We start from the raw sequence: 21,377 nt of genomic DNA, 5'->3' as shown, positions 1-21,377 counted from the left end.
CCCACTGTCCGTATCTTGTTCCACCAGTAAGGCATGATGACATCCTTAATGTTCCTTTAGCCCCTGTTTTTTAAGAAGGAGAGGGCTCTAACGTTTATAGTTTCCTGAATGAGAAGACTTCCTCCCTTAGTTCTGAGCTCTCCTCCTATTCTCCCATCTCACAACCTCCAAGACCTCCTACCCCTGCACCAAATCTGGAGGAGTTCTTAGCTGCTCATCCACACAAAACTAGACTTTCCTCAAGCTCAGACTGCTTTGGTACCTCTTCAAAAGCAAAGGAAGTTCTTATAGGGAAAGAGAAAGTCGAGTTTGAAAGCGGTGAATGTTCTAAACGCAGAAAAGGGAAGCAAATTCAGGTAGAGACAGAGCGAAGCATTCGCCAACGCAGAAAGAGCTCCGGTCTTCGGTTTTATCCGACGGAGCATGAAGCTTCATGAAAACTGATTACAGTGTTTTAATCTCAGAGACTGATCGGACTCTATAACTCTGAGATTTCTCCTTTTGTTTTAGGTTTAAGTTTGGCTTTGATAATAACGTTCACTTTTCAGTTAAAAAAAGTGGAGGTTTTTTGCTACACCTTTTGGTGTATAGGCTGCTTAACAGATGATGAAGTAAGGTCGAAGAGGAAACTCATAAAGACCTTTGACTACAATCCTTTTGATGATGATGAGGTGATAAGAAAGCAACTTCCACATCTTAAACTTACGATGTATGCTTTAAAACTAATTCCAATGATTTTCATTAGTCTTTTAGTTTTGATGGACATGATTTGGAGTTAAGCCTTATCCCATATCATCCAATAGTTCTATCAATGTCTTTGTAATCTAAAGTTCCTTTAGTTTCATGTTTACTGTAATAACTTTGACTCACCAACATGGTTTACACTATTGATGGTTGTTGCGTTTGTTATATATAAAACGTACTTTGGGAAAAAAAAAATTTCCTTATCTAATTCATATAGGCCGTCTCATCTTGCTATAAACTTGGAAACTGGCACGTGTGTCTTAGTCTCGTGACATTGACAAGTGTCAAAGTCTCACAATGTTGGTATCACACTCATGCAGCTCCCTTTTTCTTTTTTTTTGGACTTTATTATACTTATATCTCTAAGAGCTGTTGGTATTGTAACACATAAACAGAACATAACAGCATAAGAAATGAGTCAAGAAGAGCAACCACATAGGCCACAAGAGCCAGTCAAATATGGAGACGTTTTCGAAGTCTCCGGTGAACTCGCAGATAAGCCCATAGCGCCTGAAGATGCAAACATGATGCAAGCCGCGGAGACACGTGTGTTCGGTCACACTCAGAAAGGCGGTGCAGCTGCCGTCATGCAGTCTGCAGCCACCGCGAACAAACGTGGTGGCTTTGTCCATCCAGGTGACACAACTGACCTCGCCGTCGAACGAGGTGTCACGGTGGCACAAACAGACGTCCCTGGTGCACGTGTCACAACAGAGTTCGTTGGTGGACAGGTCAACAAAACTCGTGTCCAAAATTACATCCTTTTTTCTTATAATCGTTCCTCTATTTTCTAACGTGAACATTGTTTATTATTAGGTCGTTGGACAATACGTTGAGCCGAGGCCTGTAGCGACTGCTTCAGCTACAGCCGCAGAAACGTTGGGGTTGAACTTGCAAAGTGCGATAACGATTGGAGAAGCATTGGAAGCGACTGTGCAGACCGCTGGGAACAAACCTGTGGATCAGAGCGATGCAGCTGCGATTCAAGCGGCAGAAGTTAGAGCTTCTGGCACTAATGTCATTGCCCCTGGTGGAATCGCCGCTTCAGCTCAGTCCGCAGCAAATCACAACGCTACCGTAGACCGTGACGAGGATAAAATCAAGCTCATTGATGTTTTGGCAGTTAAGCCTCAATTTCAAAAACAGTTTCATCAATGTTTGATGTTTTCTTCTTAACAATGTATAAATGTTTTTGAACCTGATGGATGCTAGGGTGCGACGGGGAAGTTATCCGCGGATAAAGCTGTGACCAGGCAGGATGCTGAGGGAGTTGTGAGCGCTGAGCTGAGGAACAACCCAAATCTGTCTACTCATCCTGGTGGTGTGGCAGCTTCTGTTACCGCAGCCGCTAGGCTTAACCAGAAAGCTGATATGTGATAAATCAGGCTGTTGAGAAGTTATGTCCAATCAGGCTGTTGAGAAGTTATGTCCTTTTGTGTTTTCTCACAAAATAGGGACCTTGTGATGTAACATCGTTTTGGTTCTGTTGTTGTTCAAAAAAGTCCCAATGATATAATGTTAGTATGGAAAAAAAAAAAAAAGTCACTTCCAGGTTTAAAAGTTGAAACCTCTCTTGAGCTGATTGCTTCATCAAATATCTAAACACAACTGATCTACATAAACATGACGATTCTGCAGTCTACTAGTTTTGTAACATTCCAAACATCCTTTTCCAGAAGCTCATGGCTTTTTTTAACAAAAAGGTCCCAAAAAGAGATACAACAGTAAGACAAAAGGCCAAAAAATAGAGTTTTACTGGCTCGAACTAGCAGCTCCAACAAGAACACCTTGAGCATTACCTTCCTTCTTGTTACCCTCTTCCTTGTTATCATCCTGCTTCCTTATCCTGATCTTATACTTAGCTTCAAACTCCGTAAGATCTTTCTTTTTCTTCTCCAGTGTCTCGTATAGCTTCTTCACAACTTCTTCGAGCCCTTCCTTGTTGCGTTGCACAGCTGGGAGAACCTCTTTAATGGTTCTCTCGACAAGAACGCCTCCTATCATGCGGAAGCATTTCCTCGATTGATCGAGAGGCTGAATGGCGTTGATGACCAGAGAGTGTTCGCTCACTTGCATCTCGAGTTCAGTTATGTTAGAGTAGATCTGGCTTAGCTCTGATCTCATGCCTTCATAGATGTTCAGAACAGCTTGCTCGTTTGGTGGTTCTCTTAAGCCACCACTTCCAGATTTGCTAGCCATTTGCTTCGATCCTACTACGAATTTAAAGTTTAAGTTCAAGAAATCAGGAATTGCGTTGATATTTGCATATAAGGAAAAAGAGAACAACTCAAACAACACTCAGAGAAACATTTGGATCCAACAGAACTACATACTATAACAACAAAAACAGTAGTTCCCTGAAACTATCTACCATAAGGAAGCTCCAAACTCTTATTCAATATTCTTTCAAGAATTTATAAATGCAAAAACATGGTAAGGCATAAAGGCTTTCATCAGATCCAAGATCAAATAATCCTACAACCAATCCATCACCACCATATAACATCAATACAAAAGCAATCATGCCTTTCGTGTAACCATCACTCATCAGATCAACACTAGTGCATCTGCAATTAACCCAAATCACGATGGCATATCCACCAAATCCACTTATACAACTAGAAGAAACCAACACAGAACATTGTAATGTCTAGAACATACTACTAATACTCCATCCTCAAACTATGTTGTTCCAGAAGATTGAACCATAGAAACGATGTCAAAGACCAGTTTTTTTGAAACAATCAGGGATATTGAAACTAGGGTTCCGATGTCATTGATATTAACTCCACCCAATGATTCCATAACTCCTTGAATAATCTAGGTTTCTAAAAAAAGTAAAAATCTTGATCGGGATCGAAGAAATTTTCTAAAATCCCAGAACCTAAGTTATGATTACTTCGAAATCGATATCGACACAAGCCTTAAGACCCACTTGAAATAATAAAAAAAAAAAACATCAACGAGTAACAAAAAAAAATACTTACTTTAAGAAAAAAAACCACACGAGGAAGAAGATCGAAGAAGCTTTGGCTATTTGAGAGGAAACAATCGAGAGGAAGATGGAAGCAAACGCGGCGCAGAGAGAGAGAGTGAAGGGAGAAGAAGAAACAAAACAAAAGGGTTTGGTTTAACTCAATTAAACCCGGTTTACAATTTTTAAATCAGAAAAAACTGAACCGGTTTACGAATTATCAAAACCGGAGTTTTATTTCCTTCTCTTCAGTCGTCGTCGAAAAGCTTCGAACTTGCTTCAACTTCTTGATAAAGGTACACTGAGAACTACTTACTTGGTTCAGCAGATGTGTGAATTAAGGATTAATGAACCGAAGGAAAACCGGAGATAACCAAGGAATTGGAGCCTCTCTCCATGCATGTTTTATTTGTTGGTTGGAGTCAAGAAGAAACGGGTGGTGACATTTTTGATCCTCTTTAAGTCTCTCCCATCCGTAGATGGCGTTCATGAGTGACACAGAGGAGGAGGCGATGATTATGGCGAACAAGCAATCTATACGTCTCTTCGAGGAAGCCGCTGGGGATTATAAGACGACTTCGAACTTGAACGCTAGTGAAGAAGGCGCAGATGATGCCACAATTTTGCACCATCCAGCGGCGGAGGGGTCGAAGTCACAGCTCAAGTGAGTAACTAACGAACTAATGGATTTCTCATAATGTTATCAAAATCATCAAATATTAATTTGATCTCTCAGGATTCAAGGCCGGCGGAGGGCTTCCAAGCCTTCAAAACCGGAGATGCGGAGCCTCCTGATCAGGAGGAGATTGTTTTGAAGCAACCTGTGGTGGGGATGTTGCTGAAGCCCTTGGCACTCACGGCGTTCGCGAGTGACTCAGACTAGGAGGAGGCGAATATGACTTCCATCTTTTTGAACACCTCCTCCTAGGTATAGAGGCAAATGATTCATCTATCTCCATTGCACTTGATGCTATATATATATATATATATATATATATATATATATCAGTATGTATAAAATATTCAATCATATTTGACCAAGAACTAGAAAGCAAATTTGTAGACTAGTGGCCGGCCGATCATGTTTCCTTATGATGTCAATAAAGAGGGTAAGAAGCTGCAGCCTTGGCAATGAGGTCTGCACCACTTATTTTGACTGAATTGGTGACTTTTTGTGGCTTTTTTATAAAGTATCCATGTTGTGGTCCTCTTGTGACTGTCTGTCTAGTTGCACAAAGATTCAAACATAGAGAGCAAAAAAACTTTCTAACAAATGGATTGTTCACAATAGCAGACAAAGCTACCTTTGAGTCATTTATTTGGTATATTCCAAGTCCAGTCAAAAGAAGATTCATTGGAAGGAAAGATAAACAGATCAGGGCTCAAAGGTCATCTTCTCTGCCTCTTTCCTTGTTGAATCAAACAGTACAGTCGATAGGTATCTTTCACCGAAACTCGGGAATACCACCTGAAAAACATTCAGTTTTGCACCTCTTAGTTATCCAAAGAAAGACTCTAAAGCTTCCACGAGTTCACTGTTGTTTTTCGGGTTCTAGACAACAAAACTAGAGAGGCAAAAATTCTTAAGCTTTGGATAAAACTTACCACTATAAGCTTCCCAGCATTTTCTGGCTTCTTTGCAAGTTTGATTGCTGCGGCAGCTGCTGCCCCGGACGAGATTCCCACCTGTTATAATAGTAACAGACAAATGTGATAATCCCGATCAAGAAACTGTGTGTTTTCATGGTGATGTTTGAGTCTTTAATGGTGAGGATAAAGTTGAACTCTGATGAGGTTAAAATATGAGGTACTTACTAACAGACCATCTTCCCGAGCAAGAAGCCTTGCCATGTCAATGGATTCTTCACTTGAAACCTGCGTAAGCGTTACAAAAACGAAAGGAGGCAACCAAGAAAATGTGAAGTCTCGTCCACACTGTGGTGTTTTGGAATGCATCAAGTTGATGGTATGAAATGATCTTACCTGAATAACTTCATCCATACGATCAACATCCAATATGCCTGGAATAAAACCAGCACCTATACCTTGGATTTTGTGGGGACCTGTGCATATTTACCAATCAAATACAGTGTAAGTGTTAGGCTGAAACCAACTGAATCTTGATATGATATTCACTGATGAAAAACATTAAAACTTTAGAAGGACCTCATATTGAACACTCAGGACTCTTAACAGGTGAGGAACATACAAGAAGATAAAGTGTGCCAAAGAGTTCCCTATTGAGAATTTAAATAAATAAGATAGAATGTAACACACCTGGCTTTCCACCTGACAAGATGGGGCTTTCAACGGGCTCGACACCATACAACTGAAAGATGAGAAAACAAATGAGACAAGTTTTGAGTTTACTAAGAACGTTCTGATTGTATGAGTGAAATAAGTTCACCTTTATGTTTGGGTTCTGTTCCTTGAGATACTTGCCAGCACCTGTTAAGGTACCACCAGTACCAATAACAGAAACAAAGGCATCCACTTTTCCACCACAACCTTTCCATATCTCAGGTCCAGTAGTCTCATAGTGAATCTGCAATGAACATACACAATATTATGTCAAATTAAGTAACTCGATTTGGATCCACTAAGGGGTTCAAAATATGTATTAACACCTTTGTGTTGGCAGGATTCTCAAACTGTTGAAGCATATAACCATTAGGCGTTTTCGCCAAAATCTCCTCCGCCTTTGCAACAGCTCCTTTCATGCCTTTGGCCGGGTCAGTAAGAACAAGCTCAGTTCCAAATGCTAAGAGAATGATTCTTCTCTCTATGCTCATTGAAGCTGGCATTGTGATAACAAGCTTGTAGCCCTTTGCAGCAGCTACGAATGCTAACCCGACTCCAGTATTCCCACTTGTTGGCTCAATCAACACACTCTAAAGTAAAAAAACACAATATCAAAATATCAGAAAATTAAATCAAGAAAAGAAGAATCAGATATGATAGCTTCCATTAAAAAAAGAACAGACCTCTCCTGGTTTAATAAGACCCTTAGCTTCTGCATCAGCAATCATACTATAACCAATCCTGCAAACAAAAGGCACAAAGTATTGCTTCTTTAGTCCCAAACAGAAACTCGAAAAGCAGAGCTCTAGAGTTTTTGGAAGCACCTGTCTTTGACGCTAGAGCATGGCTCCATCATCTCGAGCTTAGCAGCAACATGGCCAACACAATCTTTAGTCACTTTGTTTAGATACACTAATGGAGTGTTCCCTATTAACTGCCCCCAAAATAATCAAAAACAATTAAAAACATAAAGATATAACTGAACAAGCAAAAAGAGTCTTGAAGCTTTTTTACTTCAGTAACATCTTTGGCGATTTTAGGAGTCCCTGAAGCCATGTTTCAAGATCACTGCTCAAAATTCCACAAAAGATAGATACAAGTTGTTAAACATCAAATTCCTCGACATAGAGACCACAATATATCACACAATTCCAGAGTAAATCTACAACAATAATCATAGTCATAACAGATTGATATAATTTACCAGAATCGATCAAATCAAATAAAAATCACTGGTGAATCGTGAAGACAAAGATCGATGGATATGGGGCTAACAACACTTTGACCCGACGATAAACGTAGAAATGAAACTGATGATAACATTTTAAGGCTCCATACCTAGAAACAGAAACATATCTTTATGGGCGCTCTTTGTCCAACGTTGTTACATTCTTCTTTGACTAATTCAACACTTGAATCATTCACTGTGACACATCATTCTATTTTTAACTAGATGTCTAAAGTGATCATTAACCGTGGTCCGGGTACTAATGTAATTGAATCATTGTTTGGTACAACTTCGATGAAAATGTGAAGAAGGTCGAACTTTTTTAGAGTCTTCTTCTTGATTTTTCTAGGGAAAGAAGAACCTCTTATGTTAGATGATTACTCTTCTTCTTGAGTTTCCTCTGCTTAAGCTTCACTTTAACATTAACACCATTGTCAATGAGAGCTTGAAGCACAACCTGAAGCTTACCTTCAATTTTATCTCCTTTCCTAGGAGTATATATAACATCATGTATGTCATCTTCCAAGCTTCTTTGAGCAAGAACTGCACCAACCGCAGCACAAGCTTCAGCGTTTCTAGTCGAGCCAAGATCGAACTTCATGTCTTTTGAAATGGAATGAGCTACAGTGACAACCTTACTAGTCACCCTGTGAATCACACATGCTCGAACCGAGGCCTTTGAGATGTATATGTCTAAGCAAAACGGGTAGTGAAAAGGTGCTGTGAGTTGGTTAAACGTAAACGTTCTTTCTCTCTTCTTCTCAGCTACTGCATTATAAGGATGATCCGTTTCGCCGGTAAAAGAGTTGATCATCGGCTCATTTCTCTTCTTGTATTCCTCACGAACTTCCTTCTTCTTCTTCATCTTTGTTTCTTCTTCTTCTTGGTTTTGATCTTTTCTTGCGTTCTTGTGTTGATTCTTGCGGTGGAAGTCGTAGTTGTATTCCTCGAATTCTTTTGACCCTCGATCTAGCTTGAAGAAAAGATCACCGCGGATTCTCATATTATCAATTTCATCATGATCATGATCCGGATCGTCTTCATCATCAAGCATTGTTGTTTCTCTTCCTTGTTGTATTGTAAAGGGTGAGTTTTTAGGAGTGTTGTCAGCTTGGTATTGTCTCCAGGCTTGTGATAAAGATGATGAGACATGCCAAGACTCATCATCCACAGTTTCTATACCACAGCCACTCAAACCAATAACGTTTTCACCCACTGAATCTTTTTCCCTAGTTCCGCTATTGGAGTATCTCGATGAAAAAAAACAATGTGATGCTGGTCGTAAAACGGAGGTGGAATCCAGCAAACGGAGACAGTTTCTTCTCAAAACCATAAAAGCCATTGAAGGGAAATAGACCAGTTCTGCAATCGTTGATGGAAACTAAACGGTGAGGTTTCACAGAGACAAATCGTCGAACACCTGGTGTGCAACGGTTTGTAAAGAGAACATCTTAGCTGTGTGTCTTGTATCGATAGAGTGTCCACCAAAGTGGTGGGTATCGCAAACTAGCCCGACGAAGAAGAAAACAATTAATTCATCAGATTCAAAGCAAAAAAATTTCGTAAAAGACTTGTATGATCAGATTCAAAGCAATGATCAGAGACAACTTAAGAGTATCGGAGACTAAGGAGATCGGAGAAGTAAGTGACAAAGACAAGTTGTCATTTTTGATTAACAGAAAGATAAGTTGTTGACATAATATTAGACATTACAAAAGCTTAAGAGTTTTTGTTTTTTAATATGTAAGTAATAAACACACCAGAGATATTATAAGCTAAGTTACTAAGAGAGAAAGGAGACTATTAGGCTTGGAAGAGATATTACAGACAAAAACGACGTAGAAAAAGACAAATTTGCAAGAGCCAGAGCAGACTAGGTAACTTTTGTCACGGTATCAGTTTTGTTGTTATTACCATCTTTCTTCCCTTCTTGTTTTGTTGTCACGCTGTCTCTAAAATTCAGTAGTAATGTTGCTGATGCTGATGCTGGTGCTGCTGATGGTGGAATTGGTGGTGTTGATGATGGTGTGGGTGGTAAACCGGAGGAGCTGGAGCAGGAACTGGACCACTGCAATAACCGTTGTAAGCTGGGTAACCAATAGGAGAGCCTTGGTATGAGGCAGGGATGATCTCTGGAGAGTATGGATAAGGCGGGCTCCTGTTGCTGTAGACAGTTGTCGGTGGGGATGGGTAAGCTGCTGGTGAAGCGTATTGAGGAGAGTGAGAGGGCGATCTGATGAATGGGAAGGAAGAGACGTATGCGTTTGTGATACGTCCGGCTTTGGCTGGTGGCATTGGACCGTTGTAGCTGGCTCGGGTTCTCTTGTTTGCGGGAACAGCGGCTGGTTTCCTCTTCTCGGTTTTGGTCTTCTCTAGCTGGTCCAAGCGTTTCTTGAGGTTCTCTGGAGGGAACTCTTCCTCGAGTTTGTACTCTTCTATGCATTTCAGAACCGCCTTAAGTGCTGATTGCTCCTTGCGCGCCACAAGATGCTTAAGAAGAGGAAGACATTCAATATTAGAGATTCACAACTAAGATGTTTAGCTGCAACAGAAATGAGTGGATGCTACGAATGAAATGAATAGATACCGTAGCTCGGCCAGTATTGCTAGAGTCCTCCATGATAGAAGCTGCTGACTTCTTTGCGTCTCTTAGATAAGCTTTGAGCAAAGGAACAGGTGGGAACTTATCCACAAGGCCAACTTCATAAGTAAAATGAACAGCATCAAGCTGTTGTCCCCTGCTGATTAATTCTTCAATCATATCTGTGGACAGCATTAACAACTCATAAGCTCAAATATTATAAAACAAGATACAGAGAGAAAAGGGTTCAACTTCACACAGCTTATGATCAGTTCTAGTCAATTCCTACACATTGTGCCACTGATGTCTCAGACTTCACCAGAGTCTATGATAAACAAAGTTTGCTAGAAATTCTCCACACAACATTAAAATTCAACTAATCAAACCATAAACTATTTGTAACCAACCAAAACTATACAACTAAATGGGGTTAACTCTTAGTAAATACAAGAAGCCAATTTCAGAGCCAAATGTGACCTCACAATGAGCATGGTACAGGATCATAACCAAAGGCAGAAGAACACTAAACAAAGTTCGAGAGAAATCTCAAACAACCTTAAAACTGAACTAATCAAACCGTGAACTATTGGTAACCTCTCAGTAAACTCCATACAAGAAGACAATTACAAAGCCAAATGTGACCTCATATTAAGCATGGCACATGATCAAAACCAAAGGAGATGAGAGCTTAAGAGGGTTACCAGGCATTTGATCACCCAAACCAACAGAAACAGCAAGCTTAGGCATCTGTTTACGCCAAGCAGATCCAACAACAAGCTTTCTATACAAAGCAAGATCTTCACTTCTAACAATCCCAAACGTAACAAGATGCTGAAGAAACGTATGAACATCAGGAGTCTTCACATTCTCAATCCTTCCTCTCTCTTCCAAGCTCTTCTTCCACGTCTCAGCAATCTCCTTAGCCTTCTCCTCAACGCTCGGTGTAACAAGAAGCCTCGATTTCCCAATCACTGGATCAACCATTACAGGTGTTAAACTCTCAAGAATCACCACACAAGCCCATCCGTAATCATTGCTCATCTTCTCTTCTCTCTTATCCACCGGAAAAACCTCAGATATCGCTTCAAGCACTAACATCGCCGGATCCACACAATCCCCCAACGCCGCCGGAATCTTTGACCGGAGATTCTCCAACTCCTTCTTCCTCGCCGTCACAAAGTTCCAGAATCCTCTCGCGTCCATTTTAAGACAGAGAGCTTTCAAAGCAGAGAGAAGACCTTCTTCATCATCAACCTCGCCGGAATCATCATTAGCACCATCACCACCACCATCTCTTGCTTTCTCTAGCGATTCGAGAGCAGCTCTAGCTCGTTCCCCAACTTTCCCAGCTACGATCTCAACGCTGTGGTCGATCGTAACCTCCCTGCGTTTCAGTGACTCGAGCGAGGTCTGAGTCTGGTTATCTAGGGTTTCAATCATCTGCTTCAACGCCTCGGATTTTTTCATGAGATTTTGCTCTAGAGAAGTGAAGTGATCGGAGAGCTCTTGCCATAGAAGAGTACAGCTCGTCATCAACGACGTCTGTTTCTGAAACTCCTCGAAACTCGGCTGAGCTAACTCAGTCAACTCGCCTGGATCGGGGACTGACCCCATCGCCGGAAATCTTTAAGGTAAAACAAACTCAACCTCCTTTCGGATTCGATTGATACAGAGCAGAGAAAGAACAAAAACTCAAAAGAGAGAGAGAGAGTGAAATTGCAGAAACCCTAGAAATGGCAAAAAAGCAAAGAGAGGAAGAAGATAAGAGACAAAAGAAACAGTGTGACGTGGACAACTCACAAAAGCGACACGTCTCGGTGGAGTCTGATTAAAGGCGCGATTATTACATCGCTTCTTTCTACATTGCGCCAAGTTATGCGTAGGTTATTGTGGAAAATGGCGTAGGATAACAAGTATTACTTTTATTTATATTTACGTATAAAGAAGAAGAAGAAAAAAGGAAAGGTGAAAGAGATAAGTGGGGGAAGCCCACTGACCACCATACCACCACATGCGTTGAGTCGGAAACCAGTGAAGCATTGTTGGGTAAAAATTATAAATACGGAAATTGAATAATAAAATGGGTCTATAAAGTGTTTAAAAAATGTTTGTTATATAATTAAATATGAAATTATTTTGTGTAGTTGTAAACTTGTTGTAATGTAAGAAGCAATGGCATGTGTTTTGAAGAATGAAAAGGCTGTAATGAATCAGAGGGCACGCGTGATATAATAAAAATCTCTGGACCGAAGAATATATTTTGTGTGTTTCTTAGAAACGTGATAATTAAGCAACCCACATAGCAAGAACATTTTTGAGCTTATATTTTTATTAGTTTTGCTAATCTTCGTACTATTTTTTTTTTTTAAACATGTCTTGTGATAGAGAATAAACAGAAGAACAGAATAAAACGAAATTCAAATTTTGATTTGTTTAAGGCGCTATTGCTTTTTTTTTTTTCGTGGATATGTACAAAATGTTAAACGGGACAATGACATATAACACATTATTGAGAGGGAGAAAAATATCCTTTTAACTCTGTCGACATCTTGCTACTAGATTATCATTTTATAATTATATATTAAAAAGTTACAAAGACATTACAAAAAAAGTTTAGAATGAGACGAAATATGAAACTGATGGCTAAAAATTTATCTTATAATTAAATTGGGCCCGTAATGGCTGACTATACTACATTACTACAAATGACAAACCAACCGCCGTTTACTGTTTACGCTTTACGGAAAAAAAGTGAGAAAGAAATTTGAAAAATGTGAGGGAGATTGATAAAATCGAATTCAAAAGGGATAATGATTTAAATTTCAGGCAATTGATTTGACCTGAGAGTCTAGCTAGTCTTATAATAATATGATTATGACATTGCACAATCAAGAGTCTTTATATATATGGTTAATTTATAGTTCTTGTAAACTCTATCCAAGTACTTTGTCCTACATGATAGTACAATTATAAAATCGTATCCTAATTGTTATGATAGTGGCCAGACTATGATCCTATAAATTATATTAACACTCACTACCGGAATAATGATCGTGTTTGATTACTTGATAAAAGAAAGTTTTGAGGTTTCTTATCAAAACTGAAGCTGATCAAACCCCATTGATCAAACATGTAAATTGGTAAAAAGCCAAAGAAAGAACCAAAGATTTGAATGAATACACAAAATAAAGTTTGTCAGAAGACACCAAAGTAAAGGATAAAAATCGTCAATGCTTTACACCTAACTTGTCAATTAAAACAGTCCATATATAAAGACTAAACAAAATTTATATAGTGGTTACCAAAAGTCCCACACAAATATACAAAACTACAATGCCCTCTTATCTTATGTTTTTGTTTTCACCCCAATTTTATAGTTTTGTTTTTTAATATAATCAATAAGCTACTAGAGTAAAATAAACATCACTATTATTGTCACCAATCTAAGGTACTCAATGTCATAGATATACATACAAAGGAACTAAAGGCACCATTGTTTGGTTCAATACTCCAGTTTTCATAGGTGTTTCTTCTATTTGTTTATCCAGTTAGCCAAACAATACGTAAACAGTCATAAGAGTGCATGTGAGTACGCAACAAAAACTTTCATTGGCTGCCTAGAGCCTAAAGAACAAGCAGGAATCACTACTCTATAGGAGGACATAAAACATGGAAAGAAGAGAACACAAAAGAATCAGGGACATCAAAAACATCAAGCACTTGAAGGCTTGAAGCTTGTATATATCAGGTTCAACCCATATTAGTCTCTATGCAATATGAACACTGAATCAAAGGATCAAAGAAACCAAGATATTCAGTAAATAAGTAAAAAACACCAAACTTTTCTTTCCTCCTTTTGAGTTTTTGAGCGTGTGACTAAAGGATCCAGACTCAATAGCCAATACCTCGAAAGTAAAGTGTACCTTTTGGGGGATAATAGAACCTGTAATTTACTTTGTTCCCGTGAGTTCTCTAAGGCTCTCAATTGTGGTCTTCTTCTTTGTCTCCATATCGACTTTGTCCAAGTCTGCTACGGTCGCAAGATAGCCATAAAGGATTCTCTTTTTCTCACCCGTCCTCCCATCAACCTCGACAAGACTCTGGTTTTTCTCATCATCTTTGCTTGGAGTGAATGGTTGTATTCTACCCCAACTCTTACGCCCACGGTTCGTCTTCTCAAAATGTTCTGCCATTCTCATAGCTTCCCTGAGCCCTGAATCGTCACCCGAAAACTTGAACAGGGTAATTCCCAAATGACCGTCTCTTCCATACAGTGACTTTGATTTCCCACCAGTGAGTCCTAATTCTGTAAATATACATATAGACATCAAAATGAAGGCAGAATTGTGTCATCAAGTGTTGTTACCTGACATAGGCCAATAACTAGATACGGTACTTGCACAACCATCATTAGACTAATCACATTTCGATTTTGAAACCTACTACTACACACCCGAAGTTCTGAAACTAGATGCTGAGATTCCTAAAGAAAAGGCCGAGAAAATGGTGTCCCAACAAAGTTCCGTTGAAGAAGATTAAATACTTCTTAGACCATTGTTGCCTAGATTCTGATATTGTAAGGTATTGAAATCAAAGCTCAAACCAGAGTAAGACATTATTCTACAGTAAGTAAGAGCAAATTTAATTCACAAAATCACAGAGAGATATTGGGGAGAAATGGGAAAGGATCTAAGCAAAGTGAAGGCTTTGCCTAAGAAGGAATGTCAGATGATAATAAAATCTTGTTAGGTTCCTAGAGTCTTAATTATAATACATATTGGGGCATTCTTCTAGTGTTAGCAAAACGAAGAGAGGGGTTTGGACCTTGACCTTTCTACTGAAAGATCAACAAGATGATTATTGTTGCACAAAGTCAGGAATAACCAAGGGATGTCAGATCATTAAGAGTATTGATTGCATCCGGGAATCATCTCTAAAGCTCTGGGTCGAAACCTAATTGATGAAGATAAACTACTGTACAAACACATCTCTAAACTGGAAAGGGGCAAAAAGAAGAAGAGAAAAGTGAGCAGAGAAATCTAAGGTGTGGTTTATCCAATGCAAGATTCATGAACTGTGCCAGAAGGTTCTAAGCCGGTATGTAAACGCAAGAATGAGGAATGAAAGGCCGCATGTTATACCTCTGATGATTCTGTTATCCATTGTTTTGTTTCCAAAGCCTTCCATGCGCCCTTCTTTACCCTTCCCTGTACTGGTATTATGAACAATAACATGAGGTGGCCAAATAATCAGCTGGGCCTGATTGATTGCTGCCTCTTCAGCAGGTAGATTCTGGTATGCCTTTGTATTATCAGGAGCCTTTGTGAAATTCCAACCCATCAATACACAGAGAGCTTTGTGTAGGCCTAAGTGATGCACGCGTGAGCTAGCATCATCAGAACAGTATGTGTGCATTACCAAACTATGTGTATCCTGGACGTCTCTAGAAGACCTGTGTTTTAGCATAATTCGAATTGGAAACACTCATTTAGATTCACCACACAAATACTCCATACAGTAGTCTGAGGTATTAAACTCAAGAAAATCAGAATCATGCAGTTAAGACCCTTCAATGTGGAGACTAAGACTATTGAATATACACACTTAAATAACTGAATGTCCAAAGCCACATCCACATATCAACTTAGTAGGCAATCAACAAGAATCGAATGTAGATGGAATAACCCAATTTTAAATTTAAGTAAGACTAGGGGTAATAAGTGATGCACTGATAACATATAAACATAAAGAAAAATCACATAAACCTCTGCGCAATTATGAGGAGTACCATCATAACGTAGCAGAAGGTTTGAAGAATGTTAAAGATGACAACGAAGGAATTAAAGAACTTCATCATTAGCTTTCTACATTCAAACAAGCTTATCTGTGACACAAAAGAGCTTTCCAAATAGATTAGTAGCTACTAAAGCCTACTAACCAAGCACCCTTGACATTGACTTAAATGGTCATCATATTTGACCATTTACTCATCATGCCAAATTAATTAACAAACTACATCTAGTCAAAGAACTATAGAATTAAATATCTCAAACCCCTAAAGAGATATGTAAATGCTGGATTCACAAAAAAAAAATCCAAAAATCACAAGCACAAGCACTGCAGACGAGTAAAGAATGCTAAGCACTAGCACACGCGCAGTACCAGATACGTGGTTCAGATAGTTCATGATCTGACCATAAGCAAGTAGATTAAGACGGAAAAAAATGCGCAACTCAGATTCCAAGTTGGTTTACTACTGATAATAGAGAGCTGATTTGAAGGTCACCCAAAAATACCAAAGAGCTGAACGATGATTAGAAAAAGAGAAAAGCAACTACTTAATTGATATTTATTCAAAATATATATCAGCACGCTAATTCTACACAACTGCAAGAAACTACCATTATGTTGTATTCAGAAGAAAAACAAGCATGCATAAGGCAAGGACTAATAGGTTGAGTCGAGAAATACAGAAAAACACTGAAAAAGCTGTGGAACAAAGACCAACAAATAATACCAATTATTATAGCAGAATCAACTGGATCAATCAGAATTTAAGTCTAATGCCTAGAGGCTGCGGTATATAAACACCAACAACCTTTTGCTCTTAAGGCCAACCAAAAAAGTAACTACAAAAGAGCATCCACGAGAGTGGTAGGTACAAAGAAATTGAGAACTAAGTTAAATGGTACCTAGTATCTAAATAAAACAGTGAACTTAAATAATTTAAGAGGCTTATCGACAGGCAATGAACATCAGTCATAGTATATGAGTAATCTATAAAAGTATATGAAAGTTAGCGCATTGTCAAAGCAAGAATTTCAGTAATGATAAATACGTCGTAATAGAGAAACAAAATCAATATGAAGCAAACACCATTCAACAGCTTATCTAATAAGTTGAACACATTTTGCTAAAAAAACAACCATGAAAGCATGTCAATATAAGTTTAATAGTGTGAACAATTAATATAAGGACCTAATAATTATACATGTCAAGGTATATTTTACTGTTCCCTCTTACTTTCTTCATGTTCATTTAGCGTTCTAAGCCATATAAGACCAATTAAAGCAACCATCAAGAACAAAGTAACTAGAGTTTCCAACAAAATCACACTGAAACGAAGAAAAAAACAAACACAAGAGACAGATTGAAACCCATCAAACCTGCCACAAACGAGACACTGAAGCCGCCCTTTTCTCCCGTTCTCCAAGTAGTTCTTCTTCTCCGCGGTGTCCTCGAAAACTCGCTTAACAAAACTCAAAAAAGATTTCTTTAGTGCAACTTGATCAACCTGGAGACCACCCCCACTTTCATGCCTACTTGATCCAGTCCTCATATGCTTAGCTGCTCTACCATCTTCTCCAAACTGACCACTCCTACCAGCCATAAGTGAGTGATGATCATTAGGATTCGCATAATGCATAAACTGTTGTCTTTGCCTCATCATATCAGCAGCTCTCTCGTCTCTCCTATCGAATTCATCTTCACCTGGATACTTCCGTTTCATCGACCCTTCAGGACGATCCCAATGCTTCCTCTGATCTCGAAACTCTTCCGGATGAAAAGGAGGGAATCTCCCAAATTCCGGTCGGCTAGGAGGAGGAAAATTCTGGTAATTAGGAGGAAGCGCGAAGTAGGAACGGACACTACCATCAGCGAGAACAATCGTGCGTCGCTCCAGCATGTGAAAATCATAAGTAGGTGGAGGAGGAGGACCAAGTGCTGCCGCCGCCGCAGACGAATCAGGGAAAGGAAACGGAGCCACCGCCGCCATGGGCCGTGAAGAAGATGTTGGAGCTGTTGGATTTGGATGATTCGGATTGGATTGGTTCGGTATCGCAGCTAGCTTAGGTGATGGATTCGGCCTCGGGAGCTTCTTATCCGCGATTTTCTGGCCTCCCGTCGTCGGTTTGCTTTCTTTGTTGTTGTTGTTGTTGTTGTTACTGGTTCCGCCATCGTTGTTGTTTGAATTCCAACGAGATTTACGATTCTGTGAAGAGGAAGCAGCAGCGGTGGGAGCTGAAGTCGCCGGAGGTTTGTTCGTCGATGGTTTTGCGTTGTTGTTGTTGTTGTTGTTGTTGCCACCGACCATCTTCAATGGCCGTGAATCTGCTTCTTATTATTACCTCTGAGCAATTCGCGGGGTGAATGATGATGATACAGTAGCTCAGCTATGGAGGAATCGTAAAGCGAAGGTTACCAAAAGAAGAGAGAGGAGAGATTAGGGATTTGGATCAAATCAAATCATTGAAGCCGAAGGAGACGGAAACAATATTCTCTCTAGTCTGGGATCTTGAAACGGTGTCGTTAAAGTAAATAACTACCAAAAGAAAAAGAAAAAAAAAAACAATGAACGCAGTCGTTTTGCCAAATATGGAAACAGAACATTGGATTGTAATTACAGTGTTCTTAAGGTCACAGTAGAAGTTCCTCGGTTGATATAGCATTAGCAATGGTGAGCGATCTGAATAAAACACTCTCCAACAACATATTACATATACTACTAATACAAAAGACGAAACTGAGTGATCTTCACTTTGGCTCTTCGCACTTGTGCAATGGAACAGCAAGATCCAACAGGATTGACATTTGGCAACATAAGAAAATTGACGACGGTTCATGAACTCGATAATGAAGTGTAAATCTGGGAATTGTCTTGTGTGTTTTGCCCAGCTCTCAAGACCGTGACAAGACTCCTTTTGAACTGCAAATGCCATGGACCATCACACATCAAACGCGCGTTTTTAAATGATATACATTCTTCACATCCCAATCAATAATCTCTCATACAACAAAGATGCATCTTCATGCTCTTCTCTTTTTTTTTTTTTTTTTTTTANATGAATTGTGCATTCTATATGATATCATTTGTGTGTGTGTGTGGTGGAGGAGAAGTCAAACCTTGGAATCGTCCCACCGCGGCGTGGATCATCCTCTGTTGCTTGTCGAAGAGCCCTGGCAAAGGCCTTAAAGGTCGCCTCTATTATGTGATGAGAATTTTCACCAGCAAGCTGTTGTAACAAAGCTATCAAGAAATGGTTTCCAAACAGATGATAGAAGAAACACATGAATTCTATGATTTTATTTTGCATTCGGGAGATTCGAATCATAGTACCTGCCGGATGTGAAGTGTCATACCAGAAGTATTCACCAACGATTGGAAAAAGTGCTCCACCAACTACAAATAGAGAAGTTCAAAATATTCAGCTATAAGTTTCAGTGTTTACAAAACAATAAAATAACACATTTTAAACCCAAAAGAGAAAAACTCCATCCAGGAGTGAAGAAAGAACCTGGGTGTCATATGTTCCAACTCTCTGGGTTGGAATCTCCAAGTTGTAACCAAGATATGGTCGACCAGACAAGTCCTGCAAGAAATTTGTGTTCACTATAAGCAGTAGGCAAGTCTGGGAGAATATCCGGTAGTAAGAGCAACCAAAAGTTTCACAATTTAATACCAGGGAAACATGTATAAGCGCTTCATCAAGAGGAGCCGTGAAGTCACCAAACCGGTTAATACCTTTACGCTCACCAAGGGCCTTTAACAGAGCCTACAGAAGACAACATACGGTTTCTCATAGGTCTGACACGAACCGAGAATACGGCTGAAAGGACTACACAGGGAAAAGAAGATCAACAAAACTTACTGTTCCAATGGCAAGAGCTATATCTTCATTACTGTGATGATCATCGATGTGAACATCACCAGTAGCTCTAACGTGCACATCAAACAAACCATGCGAAGCAAGTTGCTATACCAAGAGAAGGACAAGTAGTGGAAAACACACACAATCATTAATCAATCAACACTCTCCAATAACGAAATCAAAACAACTCTCTCTTCACATGGAAACTGAAGCAATCAAAATCCAATAAACCCAAAGGCAAAAAAAGGTGATAACTTTGAAGATATATAAAAGAACACTTACATCTAACATATGGTCAAGAAAAGGGATTCCAGTAGAACTATCTGCAACTCCAGTACCATCTAAATTAATCTTCACTGATACATTCGTTTCCTTTGTTACTCTCTTTACTTCTCCAATTCGAGCTGATTGAGAGAAAAAAACAATAAAATAATAATAAACAAGTATTCAAACGATGAAATGAGTTTTCAATCTCAGCCATATCTATACCCCAAAACTTACCTAATGCTTTAGAAGGATAAGAATTGGTTGCCTGGGTAACGTTCTCACTGAAAGAAGACGCGCAGGAGATAGATTGGCGAATCGGAGATTGAGATGAAGAAGAAGAAGAAGAAGAAGAAGAAACGATCATCGCCCGACGAGGAAGTAAATCTTTAAACACGAGCTTAGGTCTGAGAAGTTGAGAGGAAGAGTGGCTAAATACGGCGGAAGACGACAGCTCCATTTGTTAGCGCTGGCTTAAGGAAGAAGAAGAAGACTCACAGGAACGAACGAACGAACAACCAGAGACGATGCTTTTGATTCTCTCTTCCTCCTTTTTAGCTAATTAAGAATCTTAACCGAACCGGTATGTTTGAACCGATAAACGATTTTGATTTATTTCAATTATTTTAACCGTACCGCAAATTCCACTATAACCGGACCAACGCCAAACCATGCATGGATGGATAGATCAATGATTTAATGTTATACATCATTCTAACACTGTTTTAATCTAAAAACTCAAAAAGCAAACGTTAGATCATAAAAGAATCTTTCTCATAACATTTATTTGCAGATCATAATGTGAATTAGGTACAAAGTGTTCAAGAGAAAAATTGGACAAGGGATTATATATATACTACCAGCCTCAAAAATTTCCGACGGATTTAATAAAATTTAATAAATAATAATTCAAATTAAAATTAAATTTAAATTATAGGTATTGAATAAACAATCTTAAATATTAAAAAATGTTCCCTATGTCCCATTATACAAGAGTTTTTAACTAAAAACACAAAGATAAAAAAATTTAGATATTATCATTTAAAATTTTTAACAAATAGAAAAAATGTGTTACATAATTTAGATAGTCATAAATTATAACTATCAATTGTGCATAGTGTTGTACAAAAAAGTGCAACTTTTGGTGGAACACTATTGTGTATCTTTGTCGATTATATTTATTTTTTTCTCTTCTTTAGAGAGGGTAGAGAATTTAATTTGGTGATTGTGTTGGTAATCATAAGAAACAGACAGTTACAAATTTGATTTTATATATTAAATTGGGGCACATTATTCTTTTTTTTGATATAATAGTTACAAATTTTGTTTTGCATCATATTTTTTTAGATTTAAGTTTTTTAAAAGCACTAAAAATTCAAAAACTTTTATGAAGAATACCACTTTCATTGGTTTTTATATGATTTGAAACAAAAATTGTAATCTACTGAATTTTACTAAATATGTTTATTAATAATATTTCAGAATGTAGACAATCAAATAACAAAATAAACAACATCATCTATAATAGTATTTTTGCATCACTTTTTGCTCAAAAATATGTTTTTGGAAACATTTATCACTAAATGTTTATATTTATATCCAAATAAGTTTAGTTAACTATCTCTAGTCTCTACT

General features: G+C 38.6%; 7 protein-coding genes and 1 pseudogene across 10 annotated transcripts; 2 read left to right on the top strand and 6 right to left on the bottom strand.

Moving 5' to 3' along the window:
• The window catches only part of LOC109130822, a 1,189-nt pseudogene extending 752 nt beyond the window's left edge, over positions 1-437 (top strand).
• Positions 1,111-2,268, top strand: LOC104766147 (late embryogenesis abundant protein 31). The gene is made up of 3 exons (XM_010489976.2): positions 1,111-1,475; positions 1,561-1,866; positions 1,957-2,268. Exons 1-3 carry the CDS (start codon positions 1,158-1,160, stop codon positions 2,119-2,121), a joined length of 789 nt encoding a protein of 262 aa, XP_010488278.1. The 5' UTR covers positions 1,111-1,157; the 3' UTR covers positions 2,122-2,268.
• LOC104766148 (probable prefoldin subunit 2) lies at positions 2,304-3,853 on the bottom strand. 2 transcript variants are annotated; one of them, XM_010489978.2, is made up of 2 exons: positions 3,732-3,853; positions 2,304-2,954 (listed from the first exon to the last, which is right to left on the bottom strand). In XM_010489978.2, the coding sequence occupies exon 2, from the start codon at positions 2,941-2,943 to the stop codon at positions 2,497-2,499; it is 447 nt and encodes a 148-aa protein (XP_010488280.1). In that variant the 5' UTR covers positions 2,944-2,954; positions 3,732-3,853; the 3' UTR covers positions 2,304-2,496. The 2 variants fall into 2 exon arrangements, with proteins under 2 accessions (XP_010488280.1, XP_010488279.1); XM_010489977.2 differs by having other exon boundaries at positions 2,304-2,957; positions 3,732-3,851.
• On the bottom strand, positions 4,968-7,442 carry LOC104766145 (putative inactive cysteine synthase 2). 2 transcript variants are annotated; one of them, XM_010489973.2, is made up of 11 exons: positions 7,358-7,442; positions 7,034-7,087; positions 6,844-6,953; positions 6,703-6,760; positions 6,346-6,609; positions 6,126-6,263; positions 5,996-6,047; positions 5,702-5,781; positions 5,534-5,593; positions 5,324-5,404; positions 4,968-5,186 (listed from the first exon to the last, which is right to left on the bottom strand). In XM_010489973.2, exons 2-11 carry the CDS (start codon positions 7,073-7,075, stop codon positions 5,094-5,096), a joined length of 978 nt encoding a protein of 325 aa, XP_010488275.1. In that variant the 5' UTR covers positions 7,076-7,087; positions 7,358-7,442; the 3' UTR covers positions 4,968-5,093. The 2 variants fall into 2 exon arrangements, with proteins under 2 accessions (XP_010488275.1, XP_010488274.1); XM_010489972.2 differs by lacking the exon at positions 7,358-7,442 and adding an exon at positions 7,224-7,311.
• LOC104766146 lies at positions 7,597-8,799 on the bottom strand. Its single transcript, XM_010489974.2, has one exon. The coding sequence runs from the start codon at positions 8,587-8,589 to the stop codon at positions 7,612-7,614; it is 978 nt and encodes a 325-aa protein (XP_010488276.1). The 5' UTR covers positions 8,590-8,799; the 3' UTR covers positions 7,597-7,611.
• Positions 8,932-11,569, bottom strand: LOC104766144 (FRIGIDA-like protein 4a). Its single transcript, XM_010489970.2, has 3 exons — positions 10,530-11,569; positions 9,835-10,010; positions 8,932-9,737 (listed from the first exon to the last, which is right to left on the bottom strand). The coding sequence occupies exons 1-3, from the start codon at positions 11,440-11,442 to the stop codon at positions 9,207-9,209; spliced, it is 1,620 nt and encodes a 539-aa protein (XP_010488272.1). The 5' UTR covers positions 11,443-11,569; the 3' UTR covers positions 8,932-9,206.
• LOC104766143 lies at positions 13,523-18,104 on the bottom strand. The gene is made up of 3 exons (XM_010489969.2): positions 16,995-18,104; positions 14,970-15,280; positions 13,523-14,134 (listed from the first exon to the last, which is right to left on the bottom strand). The coding sequence occupies exons 1-3, from the start codon at positions 17,921-17,923 to the stop codon at positions 13,779-13,781; spliced, it is 1,596 nt and encodes a 531-aa protein (XP_010488271.1). The 5' UTR covers positions 17,924-18,104; the 3' UTR covers positions 13,523-13,778.
• LOC104766141 (imidazoleglycerol-phosphate dehydratase) lies at positions 18,204-20,277 on the bottom strand. 2 transcript variants are annotated; one of them, XM_010489968.1, is made up of 8 exons: positions 19,980-20,277; positions 19,761-19,882; positions 19,479-19,583; positions 19,290-19,382; positions 19,125-19,199; positions 18,947-19,009; positions 18,733-18,842; positions 18,204-18,535 (listed from the first exon to the last, which is right to left on the bottom strand). In XM_010489968.1, the coding sequence occupies exons 1-8, from the start codon at positions 20,200-20,202 to the stop codon at positions 18,508-18,510; spliced, it is 819 nt and encodes a 272-aa protein (XP_010488270.1). In that variant the 5' UTR covers positions 20,203-20,277; the 3' UTR covers positions 18,204-18,507. The 2 variants fall into 2 exon arrangements, with proteins under 2 accessions (XP_010488270.1, XP_010488268.1); XM_010489966.2 differs by lacking the exon at positions 18,204-18,535 and having other exon boundaries at positions 18,565-18,842.

Source organism: Camelina sativa, chromosome 19, assembly GCF_000633955.1.
Source record: "Camelina sativa cultivar DH55 chromosome 19, Cs, whole genome shotgun sequence".
Lineage (NCBI taxonomy): Eukaryota > Viridiplantae > Streptophyta > Magnoliopsida > Brassicales > Brassicaceae > Camelina > Camelina sativa.
This window is presented reverse-complemented; position numbering and strand designations above follow the sequence as displayed.